The 17,689-nt window shown below is 45.3% G+C and overlaps 1 protein-coding gene across 2 annotated transcripts in view; it reads left to right on the plus strand.

Moving 5' to 3' along the window:
- TPP2 (tripeptidyl peptidase 2) overlaps positions 1–17,689 on the plus strand; it is a 398,345-nt gene that overhangs the window by 35,432 nt on the left and 345,224 nt on the right. For both annotated transcript variants that reach the window (XM_085622690.1, XM_085622691.1), the window contains exons 2-4: positions 3,598–3,726; positions 9,123–9,218; positions 9,304–9,408. In XM_085622690.1, the coding sequence (XP_085478816.1) occupies positions 3,598–3,726; positions 9,123–9,218; positions 9,304–9,408 (330 nt within the window). The remainder of the gene's footprint in view (positions 1–3,597; positions 3,727–9,122; positions 9,219–9,303; positions 9,409–17,689) is intronic.

A 17,689-nucleotide genomic window follows, 5' to 3' on the forward strand; every position in this document is an offset into this window, starting at 1 on the left:
GTATCATTTTGCTTAAACCCATGTTTGTTAAATACGGTACACGTACGGTTGAGCACGCAATGAAATTGATTTTTAATTTACAATCTGCGGACATCTGTTTTTATACTGCTACTTTTTTAAACAAATGCATCAATTCGAGGAAAAGTATGTGTTTTTAGATGTAGATATGCAATTTTAAAGGTGTAAATTATTGTTTTAACTAATCATAGCATTTAGTGATGTATGATTATGTCTGCTTTAAGTCGTTCATATCTTGATTGTGATTGTGTATGCTTTTATGGTCATTAATTTGTACCGAATAAAGCTGAATTGAATTGAATTGAGTCCCAGAGTGATCATTTTGCATTTGTCCATCCCAAAGAGTTCCCTCCTTGGGGGAATAGATGTGCTTTATCTCCTCCTCTGAGTCCCAGCATGACCTTTTCAATCACTTGCCATTTTATGTCCTCACTGTTGTGTTCAACAAGTGCTGCTCCCATCATGCTGCATTTAATCCTGCTTCTATGTTGCAGATTTCTGCATTTCACTTCTTATGTCGTTAGTCCAATGTAAAGTAAGTTGCATGGACACCATATGACATACATCACAGATCCTTTGCGAACACTTTGGCAAGACTCTGGAACACAATGCCCTTACACCTTCGGATGGAACCCCATCTTTTGCCCTTCTGGGAACTACTCAAGACATGGCTTTTCCAGCACAATTGCTTATAACCCAGCACTCTCCTTGACACTGTAAACCCCTCCCCTTGTTTGGCCTCGAGCGCTGGGATGCCTTAGGGTAGCTACGTGCTCTACAAATGCTAAATAATAATAATCTTGTGTATTGCATTTACTGAAACTTGTCAAAGCCTCACCCACATCTTGGTGGTTAAAGTTAATGGTATTGAAACAGAATTTGCATGCTACACATTGGCTACATTTAAAATGGCCAAGTATTGCCGGGAGTCCCCACCTTGTATTCAGGGGGGTTTTGAATGGTAGGGGAAGAGCCACCCTAACTAAGGAGTCCTCGAGGTTCCTTTCTCGTTTTAATGACCACAAAAGCATGTCCTTACTGGTGAGGTGCTCCTCAGCTAGCCCCCAATATTTTCTTTTACGATCTTTTTTTCACCTCATTACTGATTTGACTAAAAGTAGTGTAACAAACACTTTTTTATCGGTTGTGTTGTCCCTCGTTCCGGGCTCTAGAAGATCTTTCCGGTGATCCTACCAGGCCCTTTACCCATCAGTATCTGAACAGTTAATTCCTGGAATGACCAGATGGATTAAATTCAACCGGGTCTGAATGAAAGCTAATGTAAGACGTGAGGTACTAATGGTGCAGGAGTTAATCATTTATTGCTTCTGGAGTTAAACATAATAGCATTTCATTGCTGTTAATAAATTCAAAAAGTAAAAATTGGTCAGGAGTCGAGAAAATATTCCAAAATGCTGAATCAAAGTGCCATGCGCTAACTATTGTCATGGCTGTAGCTTTAAGCTCCAAGGCTTCAGAGAAAACTTTCTTCTAAGCATTTTGGAACAACCAGCAATTTGCAGATGGCTGTTCCGGCCAGGTTAGATTCTTCAGTGAGCCTTCTTTTGCGGCATGTGCTGAATGCATATATTTCAAGCAACAGGCTTTCTGTGCCAGGACTTGGTCGCTCATCCTAAACTGTAGCCTGATCTGGGCTGCTTAGTTGTAGGGAGGGAGCTTAAACAATGATCTAAAGACGGTGCTCTTAGCGTTGTTCAGTTTCCCTGGAAAGGCTTTTGTGCTGTGCCCCAATGTGGGGATGAGTTTGGCCTTTACTATCTTAAGCAGAGGTTAAAAAGGCAAATTGTAAAGAAGCGAATTTTAGTTTTGATGAGTTAAATGACCTCCTTTTGTCATCCAGCCAACATCCCAAATATTTGTGTTTATTTGATATATAATCAAGCAGCAGCTGTTCAGGTACCAGGCACCATTTTTTTTCCTTTTTCTGCAGAATATCATGAGGTTTGTTTTTTCTAAATTTACCCTCATTCCTTTTGAGCTGCTATACTTGTGTTCGATATTAATCCGCCTTTGTAGCCCCATCGACATTTGACTTAAGAGGACTAGGCTGTCTGCATAAAGCAGTGAAGTTTTAGGGTGATTCGCCAGTTTTGGTGTGTCGTTGATTACTGAATTCAGCGCGGATACCAGATCGCACATAAGCAAATTAGAAAGGGTCGGGCCTAAGACGCACTCTTGTTTAACGCCTTGTTCAATTTGTATCCTGTCAGGGACTGCTGTATTGTTACTCTGGCCCACGTGTCGGAATAGAGTAGTTGAATTTTCTATCACATGGTGCTTATGGCCCATATGATTGAATGGCTGTACATTTGGGCCATCTCTGGGATCTTCGCGGCTTGTTCAGATATGTTTACTGCCAACGTTATTTTGCGCAATGGAACCGGTTTTGTAATAGAATGCTGTGACTCTAACCAGGTCCTTAAAAGTGGTCTAACACTTGAATCCTTATCAGGAATTCCGATCCAAGGGTTACTTCAAAGTTACAAAAATGTTATGTTCAAAAATCACTGTGTATCGAAAGCAAGAACAGGATCACCACCAAAGTTCTGTTAATAGAGGGCTCTGGTTGCCTCTGTGCATAGTCCAAGTCGCTGCCATGTTAACTCACCTCTGAACAGGTATGTGGTATATCACAATTCAGGATCTCCACTTAATCGACAGTCTTTAGAAGTGTTTAATTTTTCAAAGTTCTTGGGGGATTATGTTGTGGGCCTACACCTGTTAATCTTGCTATAGTTAGTGACCTCACATTGGGGACCTGTATAGCTGGCCCAGATGGTCACAGCCTATTGTTTAAAGTTCTTTTAATTTACAAAGATAAGGCACTGACTTGACATTGAGGTGACTGAGTGTTTCTTACTATTACCTGTCGTATCTTGAGTTTGTAAGCCTTGCCCTCACTGCCTGCAAAGTGCCCAAAGAGAGAAACTTGGTTATCCAGTTGATGTGCACCAGTATTGCTGTACTGGGGCACCAGTGGTAAAGTGCCCACGTAGGATGCTGCCCAGTAAATACTGAGTCCCAGAGAACCATAAGGAAAGGTCTCGCACCTGGAATGTTCATTTAACAAATGTTAATCTTTTTATTGTACCTTTTTGTTCTGTTAATATTGTTTGAATAATGCTTCACTAAGCGACTCCTGGCAAACTTATGGCTCACCTGTTGGCAGCCGCCATGCTGTCAAAAAGGCTAACCATTTTCATGCAAGTTTATAATTTCTTCTTCTTCCACTATCCCTTTTACCTCAATATTTGTCCTTTATTAACAAATTGTATGTAGTCATTCTTTCACCGTGGGTTACTCAACTAGTTCTGCTAACGTGCAGCTCATAAAGTTGGCTGGGAAAAAGAGAAATCCTATTGCCTTTAAACAGACAGTTAAAGCAAAAGTTTGCCATAAACAGTTTCAGTCTGCATGGTGGACCATTGAAAAAGCAGCTTTCTGACATCAAACTCCGTACTGCTACTGAAGTCACCTTTAGTTGTGTTTTTTTTTTTTAAAGTATTGTATTAGGTGAATATTCCTGTTGTATGACGAGTTTCAATTTATTCTTCCTAGCTGACGACTGATGGGAAGCCGAAGATTATTGACATCATTGATACAACTGGCAGTGGTGATGTAAACACATGCACTATACAGGAGCCTAAAGAGGGTATAATTGTTGGCCTATCTGGAAGAACTCTTAAGGTAAGAATAGTACATTGTGTTTTTTGTCATAGTTGTTCTTGCACTTCATGAAAATTAATATTACAGCTTTTTCATCCATGGCCAGTAAGAAAAAAAAAAACTTGTATAATTCAAACTTCCTGGAGTGCAGTCGCTAAATGGAAGACCTGAGGCTCATCTTAGCCTTCACCAGGAGCCGAATTGCCTGCCTTTAGCAGAGGCCAAACACTCTGCTTGCCAGTCTTTAATGACTAAAGCCCAGCCCTACCTGGAATTGGGACCAGGACTTGGTGACTAGCTTCTGATGATGCGACTGACGTTAACTTTGCCCTCAAATGCTAACTCGTCAGTTTTTTTTTATTTCCAAATAATGGCGTTTTCTTCTTCTCCAAATTCACATGTACAGATCCTGGCTCTTATGGTAATGCATCACAATAAAATACCAAGAATATTCTTATATGCTCGCAGCAGTCACAAAATACCAGAACAGCCCATTCTGCGCCAGAATCCCCTCAAGAAGCCATGGGTTACCATCATATGCCAGGGTTATCATGTCTATGACTGGGATTCGAACAATGTGCTGAAGAGAGCCATGACTTGCTGATGTCACCACAACTGAAAGTGAATGCAAAATGAACATTCCACCACTTCTAGTATTTAGAGGCACAGCTCAGCCTTCTGAGCACTGATTGTCATGGGAAACACTTTCCCATTCCCAGCCCTCTCTTTCCTGAGGAGGGTGATCCCAGACAACAGTCCCTTCTAGACCACCAGGGACATATTCTCAGGGGAGTGCCCCCCTGTTTCCTAGGCATATACTGTCACACCCCAACCCATTTGAAGCTGTGCGTGTAAGGTTGCCATCAAATAAATCCTCAGGGATGTGGTACACACGCGGTCCAAAGTACCAAAATGTTCTCGTTTGCCAGGGTATAGACACTCCTGAGAAGACCAGAGTTGACCTGGATGTGATTTTTTCCAATGTTCTGGGTTGCCAGGGTATAGGCACTCCAGAGGAGGCCAGAGTTAACCTGGACATGACTGCCCAGTTGACGCGGAGACCAGACTGCGCAGTGAAGAGACTCAGTGTGTCAGCAATCTCAACGGGCACCTTATTTATGTCTCTGAAGTATATAAGGAGATCATATGCATAGAGGGATACAGCATAGACACCATCACCCAGCTGTATACCCCAATTCACCCCCTGTCTCAGGTGTTCTGCAACCAGCGTCTCAATCGCTAGTTAGAAGAGCAGGGGGGAGAGACCACAGCCCTGCGGAGTGCCCCTGCCAACTAGTATAGACACAGATAGAAGAGCCGGTTTTGAATCTAATCAGAGGGTGTGAAAAGAATAGTTGTATTAGCCTCAGCAAAAGGGATCCAATGCTAAATCGCCGCAGTGCCTTGAACAGGAATGGCCTTTCCAATGAGTCCAAGGTCTTTTCCAGGTCCAGTACGAGGCACCCTGCCCACGGCCAATGCTGTGGGCAGGCCATAATGCAAAAGAAGCATAGAAGATTCAGGGAGGTGTAGCATGCTGGTACAAAGCCGTTTTGGTCCTGGTGGATCAGCGTTGAAATTAGAGGTGCTAACCTGGTCGCAAGTGTTTTGGCCAAGATATTGTAATCTATGTTCAACAGTGCCAGTGGCCTGTATGAGCTCAGTTCCGTGGGTTCTTTGCCGTGTTTTGAAAGAGAAACAAGCTAAGCTTCTCATTGAGAGTCAGACATGGCAGTGGCAGAAAGAGCTTCCTCATAGAGGAGCTTCAGTTGAGTAGCAATTAGTGGGGCATAAGCTTTAGAAAACTTGGCGGGCAAGCCGTCAATAGCCTAGGGTTTTGCCAGTAGTAAGTGCGCAGAAACTCTTTTGTGGTTCAAACTGAGTGATGGGGTCGTCCAGTTCAATTCCTTCCTCCGGCGTAACATGATGCAATGTGATTAAGGAGAGAAACGCGTTGAGTGCATGAGGTGCAATCGGAGTGACTGGGTGGTATACACATGTATAGTGCACATGAGCCTGGTGTGTATCTCTTGTTGGGTGTAGAGTAAGGTGACTGTGAGGGAACGCAGTTTTAGATGGAAGAGTGGGATTGGTCCTGCCGGATGAGCCATGCCCAGCAAGCGGCCTGGTCTGTCTACAGTGGCATGTGTGCGGCTGAGTGAGCTGAAAAGTTGACTGTCACTCCAGCAGGGATGTGTGTTCATGCTGCTTATTTGCCAGGCGTTATATCTTGGTTTGGTTGTGGATAGCTTGGCTCTTGTGGTGGAGTAGTGTGTGCTTCAGGAGTGAATGGTCTTTTCGGAGATGTTTATGCATATTCCACTGTGTACCCATGCAACACTCACGTATTATGACCTTGAGCGCATCCCGTTCAATGAGCCGTGTCAATGCTTTGCTATCGTTGCCCACAAAATAGTCTGCTGTGGCGGTCTCCATTAATGCTTTGACGGAAGGGTCCTCCAGGGCCCACAGCAGTAACTGCCAAGTGAGGATGGCTGGTGCGTCAGCATCCCAGGCCAACTGTAAATACCTTGGAATGTGTACAACCCAAAAAGTCATTCTGCAGTATTGAGGGCAACAAATTAGAGGTACAGAGGAGCCTGTCAAGCCGGAAATGTAAATGGTACAGGGCCGAGCAGAACGAGTACACCCTGGCTGTAGCATTGCATTCACGCCAGACGTCTAGCAGCTGCCAGTGCTGTAGCCAGTTACAGAGAGCTTGTGCGGTGGATATTGTGGGTGCACTGGGCAATGGGGAGGGGGGGGGGGGGGGTGGAATGAGTTGTCAAGTCATGGTTCCAGAATGCTAATAATGTACCCTCCTATGAGCCACAGCAGGTCATTCCTGCGAGAGAGAGTGCCCGATGGTTTGTCAAGAAATAGGCTTTGTTCCGAGTTGGAGCCATATACTGAGCCCAGTAACAGCTAGTGGCCATCCAAGCGGCCTAGTACAAAAACATATCTGCCCTCAACATTAATGATAGTTTCATCAGCCACATAACTAGCTGCAGCATCTCTTTTGGAGTCTGGTAGTTTCTGAGAGTGTAAAGTGTGTCTCCTGTAGGAGAGCAATATGAGTGGATCGTCTCTTATGGGAGTAGATGGAGTATCTATGCGCTGGTGTGTGAATGCCCCTCATGTTCCACGCGAAGATGTCCTTTCACTCCCTCCAGCAATCCCACCACGTGGAAATGGTCTTGTCTGGAGCGACCCTCGGCATCGTCCACTCTGCGTTCCAGTAGGTGCACGCGGTCAGTCAGTACCTGCATGGAGGTCACCATTTCGCAGGTTCTGGGGGCGAGATTGCGGACGGTGCGCTCCATAGAGCATGTTTTGTCAACTAATTTAGGATGATCCGCGTGTAATAAGCTGAGGTCAGCCACCACACCGTCAATCTGGCTTTCAAGCGAGGTTCTTGTTTGATCCAGGGAGGTTCCGAGTCGCTCCACTGACTCCAGCACTGCTTCCAACTTGCACCCCATGGAAGTAGAGGAGTTTCAATTATCCGGCTCATCCAGTCGATTTTTCAAAGCGGGCGTACTTGAACCTGCACCGCTCACTCCAGATCTTAGTTAGCCCATAGCTCCAGGTATGAGGGGAGCTTCACTTGCATCTGACAGGCAGGTAAGGGTTCGGATCCGGTGGCAAGCAAGTCCCCGAGCCGCAACTGTTCAGGTGCCACCACCATGCGCCCCTACAGACGCTCCGGCGAGCCCCCAGGGACCCCTAATCCGGGACAGCAATTGAGGGCTGAATTCTTTGTGTGGCACAAGGACCTGCTTGCTTGTGCCTGCAACTCCCACGTATGCGCAGCAGCATGAGCAGCCCAATGTCAGAGGTGACCTGCCTGCCCTTCACTCTGCGCAGGAGCGTAAAAGTACAAGAGCAGCCCCAGTCTGGTGTATGAATGTTCAGCCTATGTACCGGGCAAGCCACCAACCTTCACGCCTACACGCAGCTTCCCTCACCTTTTGATGGTCAGTGCGTGCACTTTCATGGGGCCTCTCGCAGTTACATTTCAAGGCAGAGTCATAACTCTGGACCAGACCCACGCAAGTTCCTGCTACTCTTGTGGCCCAGGAGTATTTATTTATTTGAAAAGTTTTATATGGCGCTGGCTAGACCTGAGGAAGAACATTGTTTCAGAATGTAGTTACAAAGTTACATCCGTTCCTAGAGCGCAGTTACAAGAGTTACATGAGTTACAAAAGCATAGCATAGATATAAGGGAAAAACCGGCAAGGGGAGAGAGGGAAGGAAGCAAGGAAGAGGTAGACCAAGAGTAATGGAGGGAAGAGGTGGGGGGAGGGGGTAGGAAACGCAACGGGGAGACGAGGAAAAACAGTGTCTAACGTCCTGCTGGGTAGGTAACGGCCGAGGGGTGAACCAGAGCCTGACTCCTATAGATGCATAGGACAACTCCACCGGTCATAAGTAATACTCTGTATTAGATGCAGAGGAGGAAGACAGAAACACAACCCTAACCGCAGGCTGCCCTCACACCCTACAACATTTTATTTAATAAGAGCTACTTATGTTTGATGAAAATCATCCAGAGGTACTGAAATGAGTGCTGTAATATAGACAACATCACACGAGAAGAGTACATTAGTGGCAATCGTATATAAGATTACGAGCTATGGCGTCGCCCCAGTGCCTGAAGCAGGGTTTTCCAATGGTTATGTAAAAAAGTTTGTTACTTTTGAATGTCTCTACATGGGTAAGACATACCAACCATAGTTGCAGTGCCCCTGCTACTACGGTAATAATGTTAGTAATATATTTCCCGAATACCCCATGATTTATCATTCAAATATCTGCTTTGAATATATCTTGCAAATTCAGCTATTTCTCTCCATACATCACCTTACCAGCTCTGAAAATACACACATTTTCATCTCGACTACGCACTCTCAATTTGTGTATTTATGTATTATTTAAACTTGGCAAAATCCTCTTATTTAGCAGGCTAAGCTGCTCACAGAAGAGTTTCTTGCAGGTAGCTGGAGAGCTTTCAGTAGCTCACTAGGCACTAGTTTGAGAAGCCTGATATAAACTATGGTCTCTGAAGACAGCACAGTTTGGTAGGGGATCCCAGCTTATGTCATTGTGTTATGCAATTGAGTACAGGCTCTGACTGCAAAAATATTGTAAAAGCGGTGCGGAGGAGAACGCCATGGGTATTCCAATTACTTGTCTTTAGGAGAATCCTTATTAAAGCTTACTTGGTTCATGTCCCTGTCTCACAAAATCAATTCATGGATATATGTTTCTGTTATGAAAAAGCTCTAGTGGTAATAGTTATATAACATTTTCAAAGTTGTAATAAGCACAGGAGTGAATAAAAATGTGTATTACACTGAGGACTGTGATTTTTTTGGAGCCTAAACAGCATTAACGTATATTTATTTTCTCAGATTCCAGCAACTTGGGTGAATCCCTCAGAAAAATATCACATAGGGATAAAAAACGGCTATGACTTTTATCCAAAAGCGTTGAAAGAGAGGCTGCAGGTAACTACATTTATTTCAATTCTTAGCGGATGTTTTTCTTCATTGCCAGCTACTCAAGCACGTAATTATCCATTTTCATTTTTAGAAAGAACGCAAGGAGAAACTTTGGGACCCTGTCCATAGAATTGTGCTAGCAGATGCTTGTAGAAAGCAAGATGAGTTTGATGCTATTCAAAACCCTCCGTCACAAGTAAGTAATTAGCATTGCCCATCTGTTCCATTCTACTTGTGTCTTAATGTAAAATAAACTAATGTTGGGTAGAGATTACCATGTCATATGTGTCCTTGACTGGTAATATTTTAGTAATTGACTAGATTCCTTTTGCGATCACTCTCAACTGAGGTTGTGACAGTTATTTTGGCTTAATTTATTTAAAAGCTATTTCATTGTATTATATAGAAATGTGTGTACATTTAACACATCTGGGATCACATACATGGTAGTAGGTTGGATTGTCCAGCTGAGGTTATTGGCGGGCTGGAAGGCTTTGTAGTTTTCAAACAGGAATATGTCATAGGAAGAGGCTGGAGTTAGTGGTAAGAGTGTCAGTTGGAGATCTGATTCAAAGGGATGTATGTGGGGAGAGACCTCAATATTAGTCCTGCAGATTCTCATGGGACCATTGTGTGACACACGATATCGGCTCTCTTCACATGGTTATCCAGTAAAAAGACAGGGTTCACACGGCGGAGAATAATAAATCTGGAAATCCTTGTACTGTATGGATTTCCACTTTGTGTGTGGTGTCTCTATACAGGTTATGTCCGTTGGACGTTTTACATCCTTGCTAGTATGGTTGGCAACTTCAAGTACCAGAATTTGTGGGGGGGTTTCGGGGAGTGCAGTTGTATTCCTTTAGACAGGGCTAAACTCTAAGCCCTACCCCCTCTCCCATGCCCAGCCTCCTCCAATGTCTATTCATTGATTGTTAGCAAGTGAGGGGTTCAAGGCCTGACCCTTCTACAGACCAAAGCACCTTTTCACAGTACAATATTTTTGAGGTTGGCAGGGCTGAAATCTGATGTACGGTCTTCCGGGCAATGGGATTAATTATGACGTACCTCATTGTTTTTATTCTGAGAACACAGCTAAACCCCACTTTGAGGAAACAATAGGGTTCTTACTAAGCCAGAGTGCACATGCTCGTTGGAATGTGGGTACAGGTGCATGCTGAAAGCATGTTAGGCACTCTTCTGTTTTGTATTTACATTAGTAATTTAGATAAGTTTCTCAAATAAATCCCACTTGAGCTATCTGCAGAAGGGAGTGGAGGGGTGCCTGGACAAAAGTATAGGAGTTACAAGCTTACACCCTGTGACATCTCCACTCTGATACTTTATATATTGTAATGATCTGCCCAAATTCAATAGTTTGTGTTTCCAGTGCATTCGCCCATTACTTTTACCCCTAAACTTCAGGCAGGTGAGACCAACGCTTTTGTTTCTACAACTTCTACAGTCTCACAGGGAGTGTTTCTTTGTCTCACGTTTTTACCTGGGATATTACATTGGCACGGAGTACATTTATTTGTATATGGGATTGGTTTTTATTTTGATCAACTGCCATTTGTTCTATTTCCCCCCTGAAGAGTTCATGATTGTTCTTTGCATTTTCTATGCTTTTATGAGAATATTTTGGTATTTGTGCCCATCAAACTATTTATTGTGGATATCTGTGCTTTTTAACCAGATAATTTTACTCTTAAGTTTGCATTGTTTTTATTGTGTGTATTTTTATGATTTTATAAAATTGAATAAAGTTAATACTTTATTATCTACGTATCAGATTTTCCCTGGCCAATATCATGAGCAGCCTACCACGAAGAGGCAACTGTACTGATGTGGCGGTCTTCCTAGGTTCCCTACATTTAACCCCTCACATGGGAATAATACAGCTGCTGTTCCCTTTTTATTTAGATACCAAATATTGCCTCTTGTACAAACCTAGTGCTCAACAGCAGTCGTTTGGTGCTTGTGGATATGAACATTTCTTCCTTCCACTACAGCAACTGCCTCAGTTGGCCTTACATCAAACATCACTTCTGATGGGATCCGAGTCTGGTCTCCAGCATTAGACGGATCTGTCAGAAAGGCTGGCACTACACCTGGCTACTCAGGATCAGATAGTCTAATTCAAACTCATGAAAAGGACATTTGATTGGTAGCATGTATAGAGTGTGGAGAAGTAAAGTACAGCGGAGCACGGTATAGAGGGTGGTGGAACAAAGCATGTGTGTAGAGAAGTGGAGAATAGCAGAGTACAGCATGGCGGATGGTAAAGCAGCAGAGTTTGGAGGTGAGGATAATGTTTGAGGAAACTGTAGAGAAAAGAGCATCACTCAAGAGTAGAGCAGCAGTTGAGGGCAGAGCAGTGGCAAAAAAAGAATGAAGCACGGATAGACTTAGAGCAGGAAGATCCCATTGCTCACAGGAAACCACCTACCTACCCACCCACCCACCAACCACCAGGAGCCCTTTAACAGTTTGTGGCTCAAGCCAAATGATCGGAAAATGTTGGTGGTGGGAATACAGGGGGACTTTGAGTATGATAGACTATCCATTGAAACACCAGAGGAAAGTGGGTGTCCTATACTAAGAACATGAAGCAGAATAATCAAAACTCCTTTTTCCTTCTATATAAGTCACTAGGTGACGGTCTGATTGCGGCTCCCTTAACTTTGGACATGCCATCCATTGGGTGTATGTCTTCAGTGCTCTGAGAACCTATTTTCCTTCCTTCATACCTTCTACCTGACCAGACCAAGATGATACTGTGAACTCTAATCGTACATTTAAAGGGCCCTATTACGATGCCGTAGGAAACTGCTCCGGCCTTAGTCGGAGCCGTTCCTACGGCATCGTAATTGGCTGTTCGTATTCCTTTCTGACCAACCCATTTTGATGGTGTGGGTCGGAAAGGAATCCGAACTGGATTTCCGAATGGCCTCTGGATGGCAGTCTAAGGGGCACCTATTGTGCCCGACTGTTAATCCCTGCAACTGGTGGCCGGCACCTTGAAGTGCCTGCCACCGGGTGCAGAGATGAACTGCACCTCAGCTCTTTACAATGATAGCATGCATTCTGGACGGAATGCATGCTCTCATTGTAAAGAATAGAAATGCAACGAACAGTGGTCGGCCGCATCCAAATTGCTGGGTTTAGACCGACGACAAGAGGTTGTTCGGTCCCAGTTCCCAAACGATGTCGGACGGATCGTAATCGGGCCCTTAGTGGGAAGCGTAGAAGAGAAGACCTTTTTGTCTTTTGTTGGGCCAAACATTTGACTAAATAGTCTTACTTTGCCACAGTACTGAATGCTATTTAAAATGTAATGAGGCACTGGGCCTATTCTACAGTCAGATATATTGTTACTGCTTTTAAGATTGCTCGGAGGCTGCCTTGACTTTCTTGAAGTCTATTAAAGTGATTTTTGCAAAAAAAAATCTTGCAAAGCAGATTTTTGTAGAATATTCAGTGAGTGTATATATTTCGGCTAGTTTTCACTTGAACGTCATACTTTCATGGTAGCAACTCTGTAAATGCCTTAATTTATTTAAAATAAAAATATTGATTTTTGACGTTAAAAGAAGAATGCAAAAATCAAAGGTGATATTCAGTGCAATGTTAATTAAATCCAACATTCTGAACATTTAAGAACATTACTGAGTGTACAGGTAAAAATCATTACCTCAGCAGACACTGCAATTCAAGCATCTTAGTTTACGGAGGTGAGGTTTCAAAGGATCAAAAGTGTGGTACTTCTGAAGCATCAGTTAAAGCATATAGTGTCAGCTCCACTGAAATGCGTATCGTTTGACAAAGGCAGTTGTGCTAAAACACGCTATGTCACAATAAACAGGTTGTGACTAGACCTGACTGGAGTGCTGGCTTTGTTCTTTTATGTTTGAGGTGCCTGTTTTTGCATGTGATAACTGGCTCCCATACACCCAGCCAAAATTGTCTCCTCTTGGTGAGGGAACGCCAGTGATGGCCTTAAGCCATGCACAGTGTGGGATTGGCCACAGGCAGTCAAACCTCCCATGAGTGGCTAATCACCAAAGGACCCCCCCAACCCCCCTTTGGGACTTCTGCAGCAGCACTAAGTAAGCTTTATTGTACATGGTTACTTAAAACCTTTACAATTTAGACAAGAGTTCAGTTAATAATACAAAGGTCAAGTTCATACATATTAAGACAATAAATCCATCAATAAAAAGCATACTAAGACAGCAGTATCAAAGTTAAAATAAAGTATGAGTTCAGTTAGACTGCCTATTTTACAGTGCAGTAAGTTGATCCTTGTTGCCAGCAGAGTAGTGATGTAATAAGGTGCCAGTGCAATAAGAACATTTTAGAAAATGGCACTTCAGTAAAAACAGATTTGCGTTAAAAAAGAAAAGGTGATTAGTCATGTGATGTGGTAAGCGTTTATTCAGTATAGTTCAAGGTGGCTGTTTGCTATCAGCACTGTCCTCCACCTAGTGAAAATCCAGGCTTGGCGGGTGGCAACATGAGGTTTGGGTAAAATTCAGGGGCCTTGGTTATGGCCCTTCTGCTTGAATTGGACCAAAAGATGCAGCATGTTATTCGTCCTCTCCAAATGTCTGGAGCAGGCTAGAACTTAGTCCAAGCGCACTTTGAATCTCGATACTCAAGGGGCTGATGCGATTAAGTGCGGTGTTCTTGGGCGTTCTCAGCAGATGGTTTGGTGGAGACTGTATATTCCATCTGTTCGGTCCATTCCCGCTTGCATCCTAGGTGGGCTGCTAGTATGTTCCTCTCTCTCTCGGTGCTACTATTGTATTTCCTGATGGTTAAACCAGTAAACGTTGGTGCCTGTCAGTTTCCCTGCCGGGGCCATACTCTCCTTGAGTTGGTTTGTGGTCGATTGGGGGGGGTATTTGAACGCACCTCATGCTGTCATGACGTTTCTTTGCCAGTGCCAGCTGGTGCTTACTCTTTGAGGGTTAGAGTGGATTGATCCTCTCGTCCTTCGCGGTGCTGCTAGGTTTTTGGCTATCCTTCAGGATTTTGAAGCAGGTTTCTCCCGTTTCAAGGAGTTTTACCATTCGGCACCTCAGTTGGATGTCGTCGCCTTTGAAGCAAACGAGCACCGCTTGCCTGCAGGTCCGTATCCTGCGGTTGTTCAAAAGTGGTCTCAAGAGGGAGCGATGTTCTTGAATAAGTTCGCTGCAGATGGCGATGAGATGTACGGTGTTCTCTTTGCCGTTCCCGTAAAGTCGGCATTTTGTTGGTAACTGAGGGTGTAACCACAGTGGTAGGTGGGCCGCGGACGGCAGTAACCCTAGGCGAAATTTCAGGAACTTCTCTTTTGTTTTTTTTGGAGAAGCCTGTCTGTAGATAAGCTTGGGGTGAGGGCTTGATGTACGATTGAACTGTAAGCCAGCCGTGAGCACGCTATAATCAAGGCGGCTTTGTCCTGCAACAATGATTCTTTTCGGACTGTCTTATTGACCACCTTTTTTAAAGCCTGCTGGAGAGCCTGGAAGTTCCCATAGTTGCTGTTAGATCTGGGGGTCTCTAGTTGGCAGAGGTAAGCACCTTAGACCAAATAGGGACCCTTGCTTCTAGTCAGGGTACAGGGACACACACGGTAGATAACCCCTGCTCACCCTCTAGGTAGCTTGGCTCGAGCAGACGGGCTTATCCCCCAAGGCAATGTGTAAGGTATTCGCACTTAACAACTACAATGACCCCCCTAGTACACCACAAACGTAGACCACACAGGTAAGTATATCAAAAATATAACTTTATCTAGTTTCAGCAGTGGAAATCAATTATCATAGCGTTGCACATCCAATCTTTTTCTTAGGTTGTTAGGAGCGTAAAAAGATAGTCTCTAGTCTCTCGTGGGACTTCGTATTCAAAGGAAAGGAATACGTTCGTAGGCTTCCAGTAGTTAAATACCCACGTTCCTCCAGCGGTGCCTCTTGCGCTTAGAACAAAAGCGCTCCTCTCAGGCTGCGTGGTGCAGGGCTTTCACAGCTCCCGAGCGATGGACCAATCCGGTCGCGGCTCCCTCGACGAGCCCCCAGTGATGATGTCGACGTTACCGGAGTCAGCCACTCGCAGTGCGGCTCCTCCAGCCAAGCCTCCGGTCAGCAACCAATCAGGTCGCAGCCTCCTCGCGGCTTCGCAGAGCGGGGAAGTGCAGCTCTTGATCAGTTTCAGGCCCCCGGGCCGCGGCGGTGTATCGCGGGCAGAATATTTCACGGCGCCCCGTGTCAGCGGGTCGATCGTGACGCCGCCAAGCCGTACAGCGGCCTAGTTAGCACGAGGGCGCCCTCAATCCTGCGGCCACAGCAATACACGTGCCGATGAGCACGTCGGTCTTCACAATGCGGCAACCGGTGTCAGGCCAGAGTCAGCGCGGCACTCTCCAGCAAAGCAGAGAGCAGCCAGCGCACTTCCTGGGGCAGATGTTTACAAGCTTGGTAGAACAGTCCACGGTCCTCGCAGCACACAGCAGCGCAGATGGGACACAGCAGAGTCTTTAAAGTCTTGGCAACCTTTCTATCCCTGGGTTGCAAAACAGGAGGCCAGCTCTTCTCAGGCCCCTGGAGATTCAGAGTTGAAGACACAGCACACAGCAAAGTCTTGTTAGGTCAAGTAGGTAGGGTCACAGCACACAGCAAGGCCCCTTCTCCTCCTCAGCTTCAGTTGTACAGCAGAACAGGTCAGCCCTTAGAGCACACAGCAAGGCAATCTTCCTTTAGTCCTTCAGCAGTCCGTCTTTCAGCAGAGGTTCCTCTTGATTGTAGAATCTAAAAATCTGTTGTCAGGGGTCTTGTACTTATACCCCTAAAAGTCTTTGAAGTCTTTGTGCAAGTGGGTCCTGAGCCCGGTCTGATCCAGTTCGGGGTGTTGCTGGAGCACTTTGTTTTCCTGGCTTCTGCTTTCTTTTCAGAGTGAGGGGCAGAGTCGTCAGCCACCCAGCAGGAGGTGGAGCCAGCAGTGTGGCAGGCAGGCACAGCCCTATTCACTCCCAGGTGCTATCCCCTCCCTCCACTCAACTTGCAAATGTCGCCATTCAGCAGAGGGCTGACTCAGCCAACCTCCTGGGGGATCCCCAGCCCCTGTCACTCTCAAGCCAGACAGTCAATCCACAAGCATGCCCAGGCACACAGAAGGGTCAGACAAGAGAACAGCTACTCTCTGAAAAGAACTATTCTCCAACTCAGGATTTAAAAACAACCTCTCCTAAGATGTGTTATTTAATGCTGAGCTCAGGGATATCAAACACTCATGTCTTATCTTGTTCCTATGAGAAGATAGGCGGATAGCCATTGGCACCAGCCTCCCCCATGTTAGCCTATGGAGCAACCTTGCAGCAGTGAACACACAAAATGGCCGCGGTTCACTACCAGAGCATGGTACCTGCACTAGTACATGCTCTACCTCTTACATACACTGCACCCTGCCCAGGGGGGTACCTTGGGCCTTCCAGAGGGATGACTGATGTGCACAAAAAGGGAAGGGTTAGGCCTAGTCAGTGGGGACACTGACCAGGGTGACATGGCAGTCCGGTGACTGCAGGCAGGCGTGCGGTGGCAGGCCTGAGACACCATTTTAGGGCTACTCATGTGGGTGGCGCAATCAGCGCTGCAGGCCCACTAGTAGCATCTGTCATCACCAGCCCTGGCACACACAGTGCACTTTACTAGGACTTCAGGGTGATACAAATATGCCAATCGGGTATATCCAATCAATATGATATTTTACACAGGGAGCACTTACACTCTGGCACTGATTAGCAGTGGCAGAGTGTCCAAAGCATCTAAACCAGCAAAAACGAAATCCAGCACAGCATCAAAAATCCAGGTATTAGAGGCAAAAGATAGGGGAAAAACCCACACCAAGGATGTCAGGTCTAACAGCTGCCGTAAGCCAAGTTGATCGATAGCGGCCTCCAGGTACAGCCTTGCTGGGCAAGTTTCTTTATCTTGAAGTTCCTTCCACAGGAGAGCATTTAATGTTTTCAGATCTCCCCTGCTTACTATGTGCCAGCTTTTTATGAGGTTCCTTTACGTGCCAGCTCTTCTTTTGGTAGCCCAAATTCTAGTCTCATCTTAACGGGCGATGTGTACCTAGGAAGGCCAAAGATTTTTCTTGGTTGATGCTAAGTCTATTAGCTGCAGAATATCTTGACGTAATGTCCAGTAGCCGCTGTAGGCCTACCGGGGTCAGGCTAATAAGTAACAGGTCATCTGCGTAAAAGAGGTTCGACAGCTGGGAGCCCCCTAGCTTTGGTGCATGCGAGCTGCTTTCGTTGAACAGTGTTGATAGCTCTCCCATGAAAAGATTAAAAAGTATTGGAGCGAGTATGCAGCCCTGTTTTACCCGTGCTGGCTTCCCTGGGACTGCAACAAGTCCAAAAACTATTGTTTTTAAAATGTATTTGGATCTTTGGGGCTCCTCCACACGGGTTAGGGGTTCAGGGTTTAGCGGTA

This window comes from Triturus cristatus, chromosome 8 (genome assembly GCF_964204655.1).
Source record: "Triturus cristatus chromosome 8, aTriCri1.1, whole genome shotgun sequence".
NCBI lineage: Eukaryota > Metazoa > Chordata > Amphibia > Caudata > Salamandridae > Triturus > Triturus cristatus.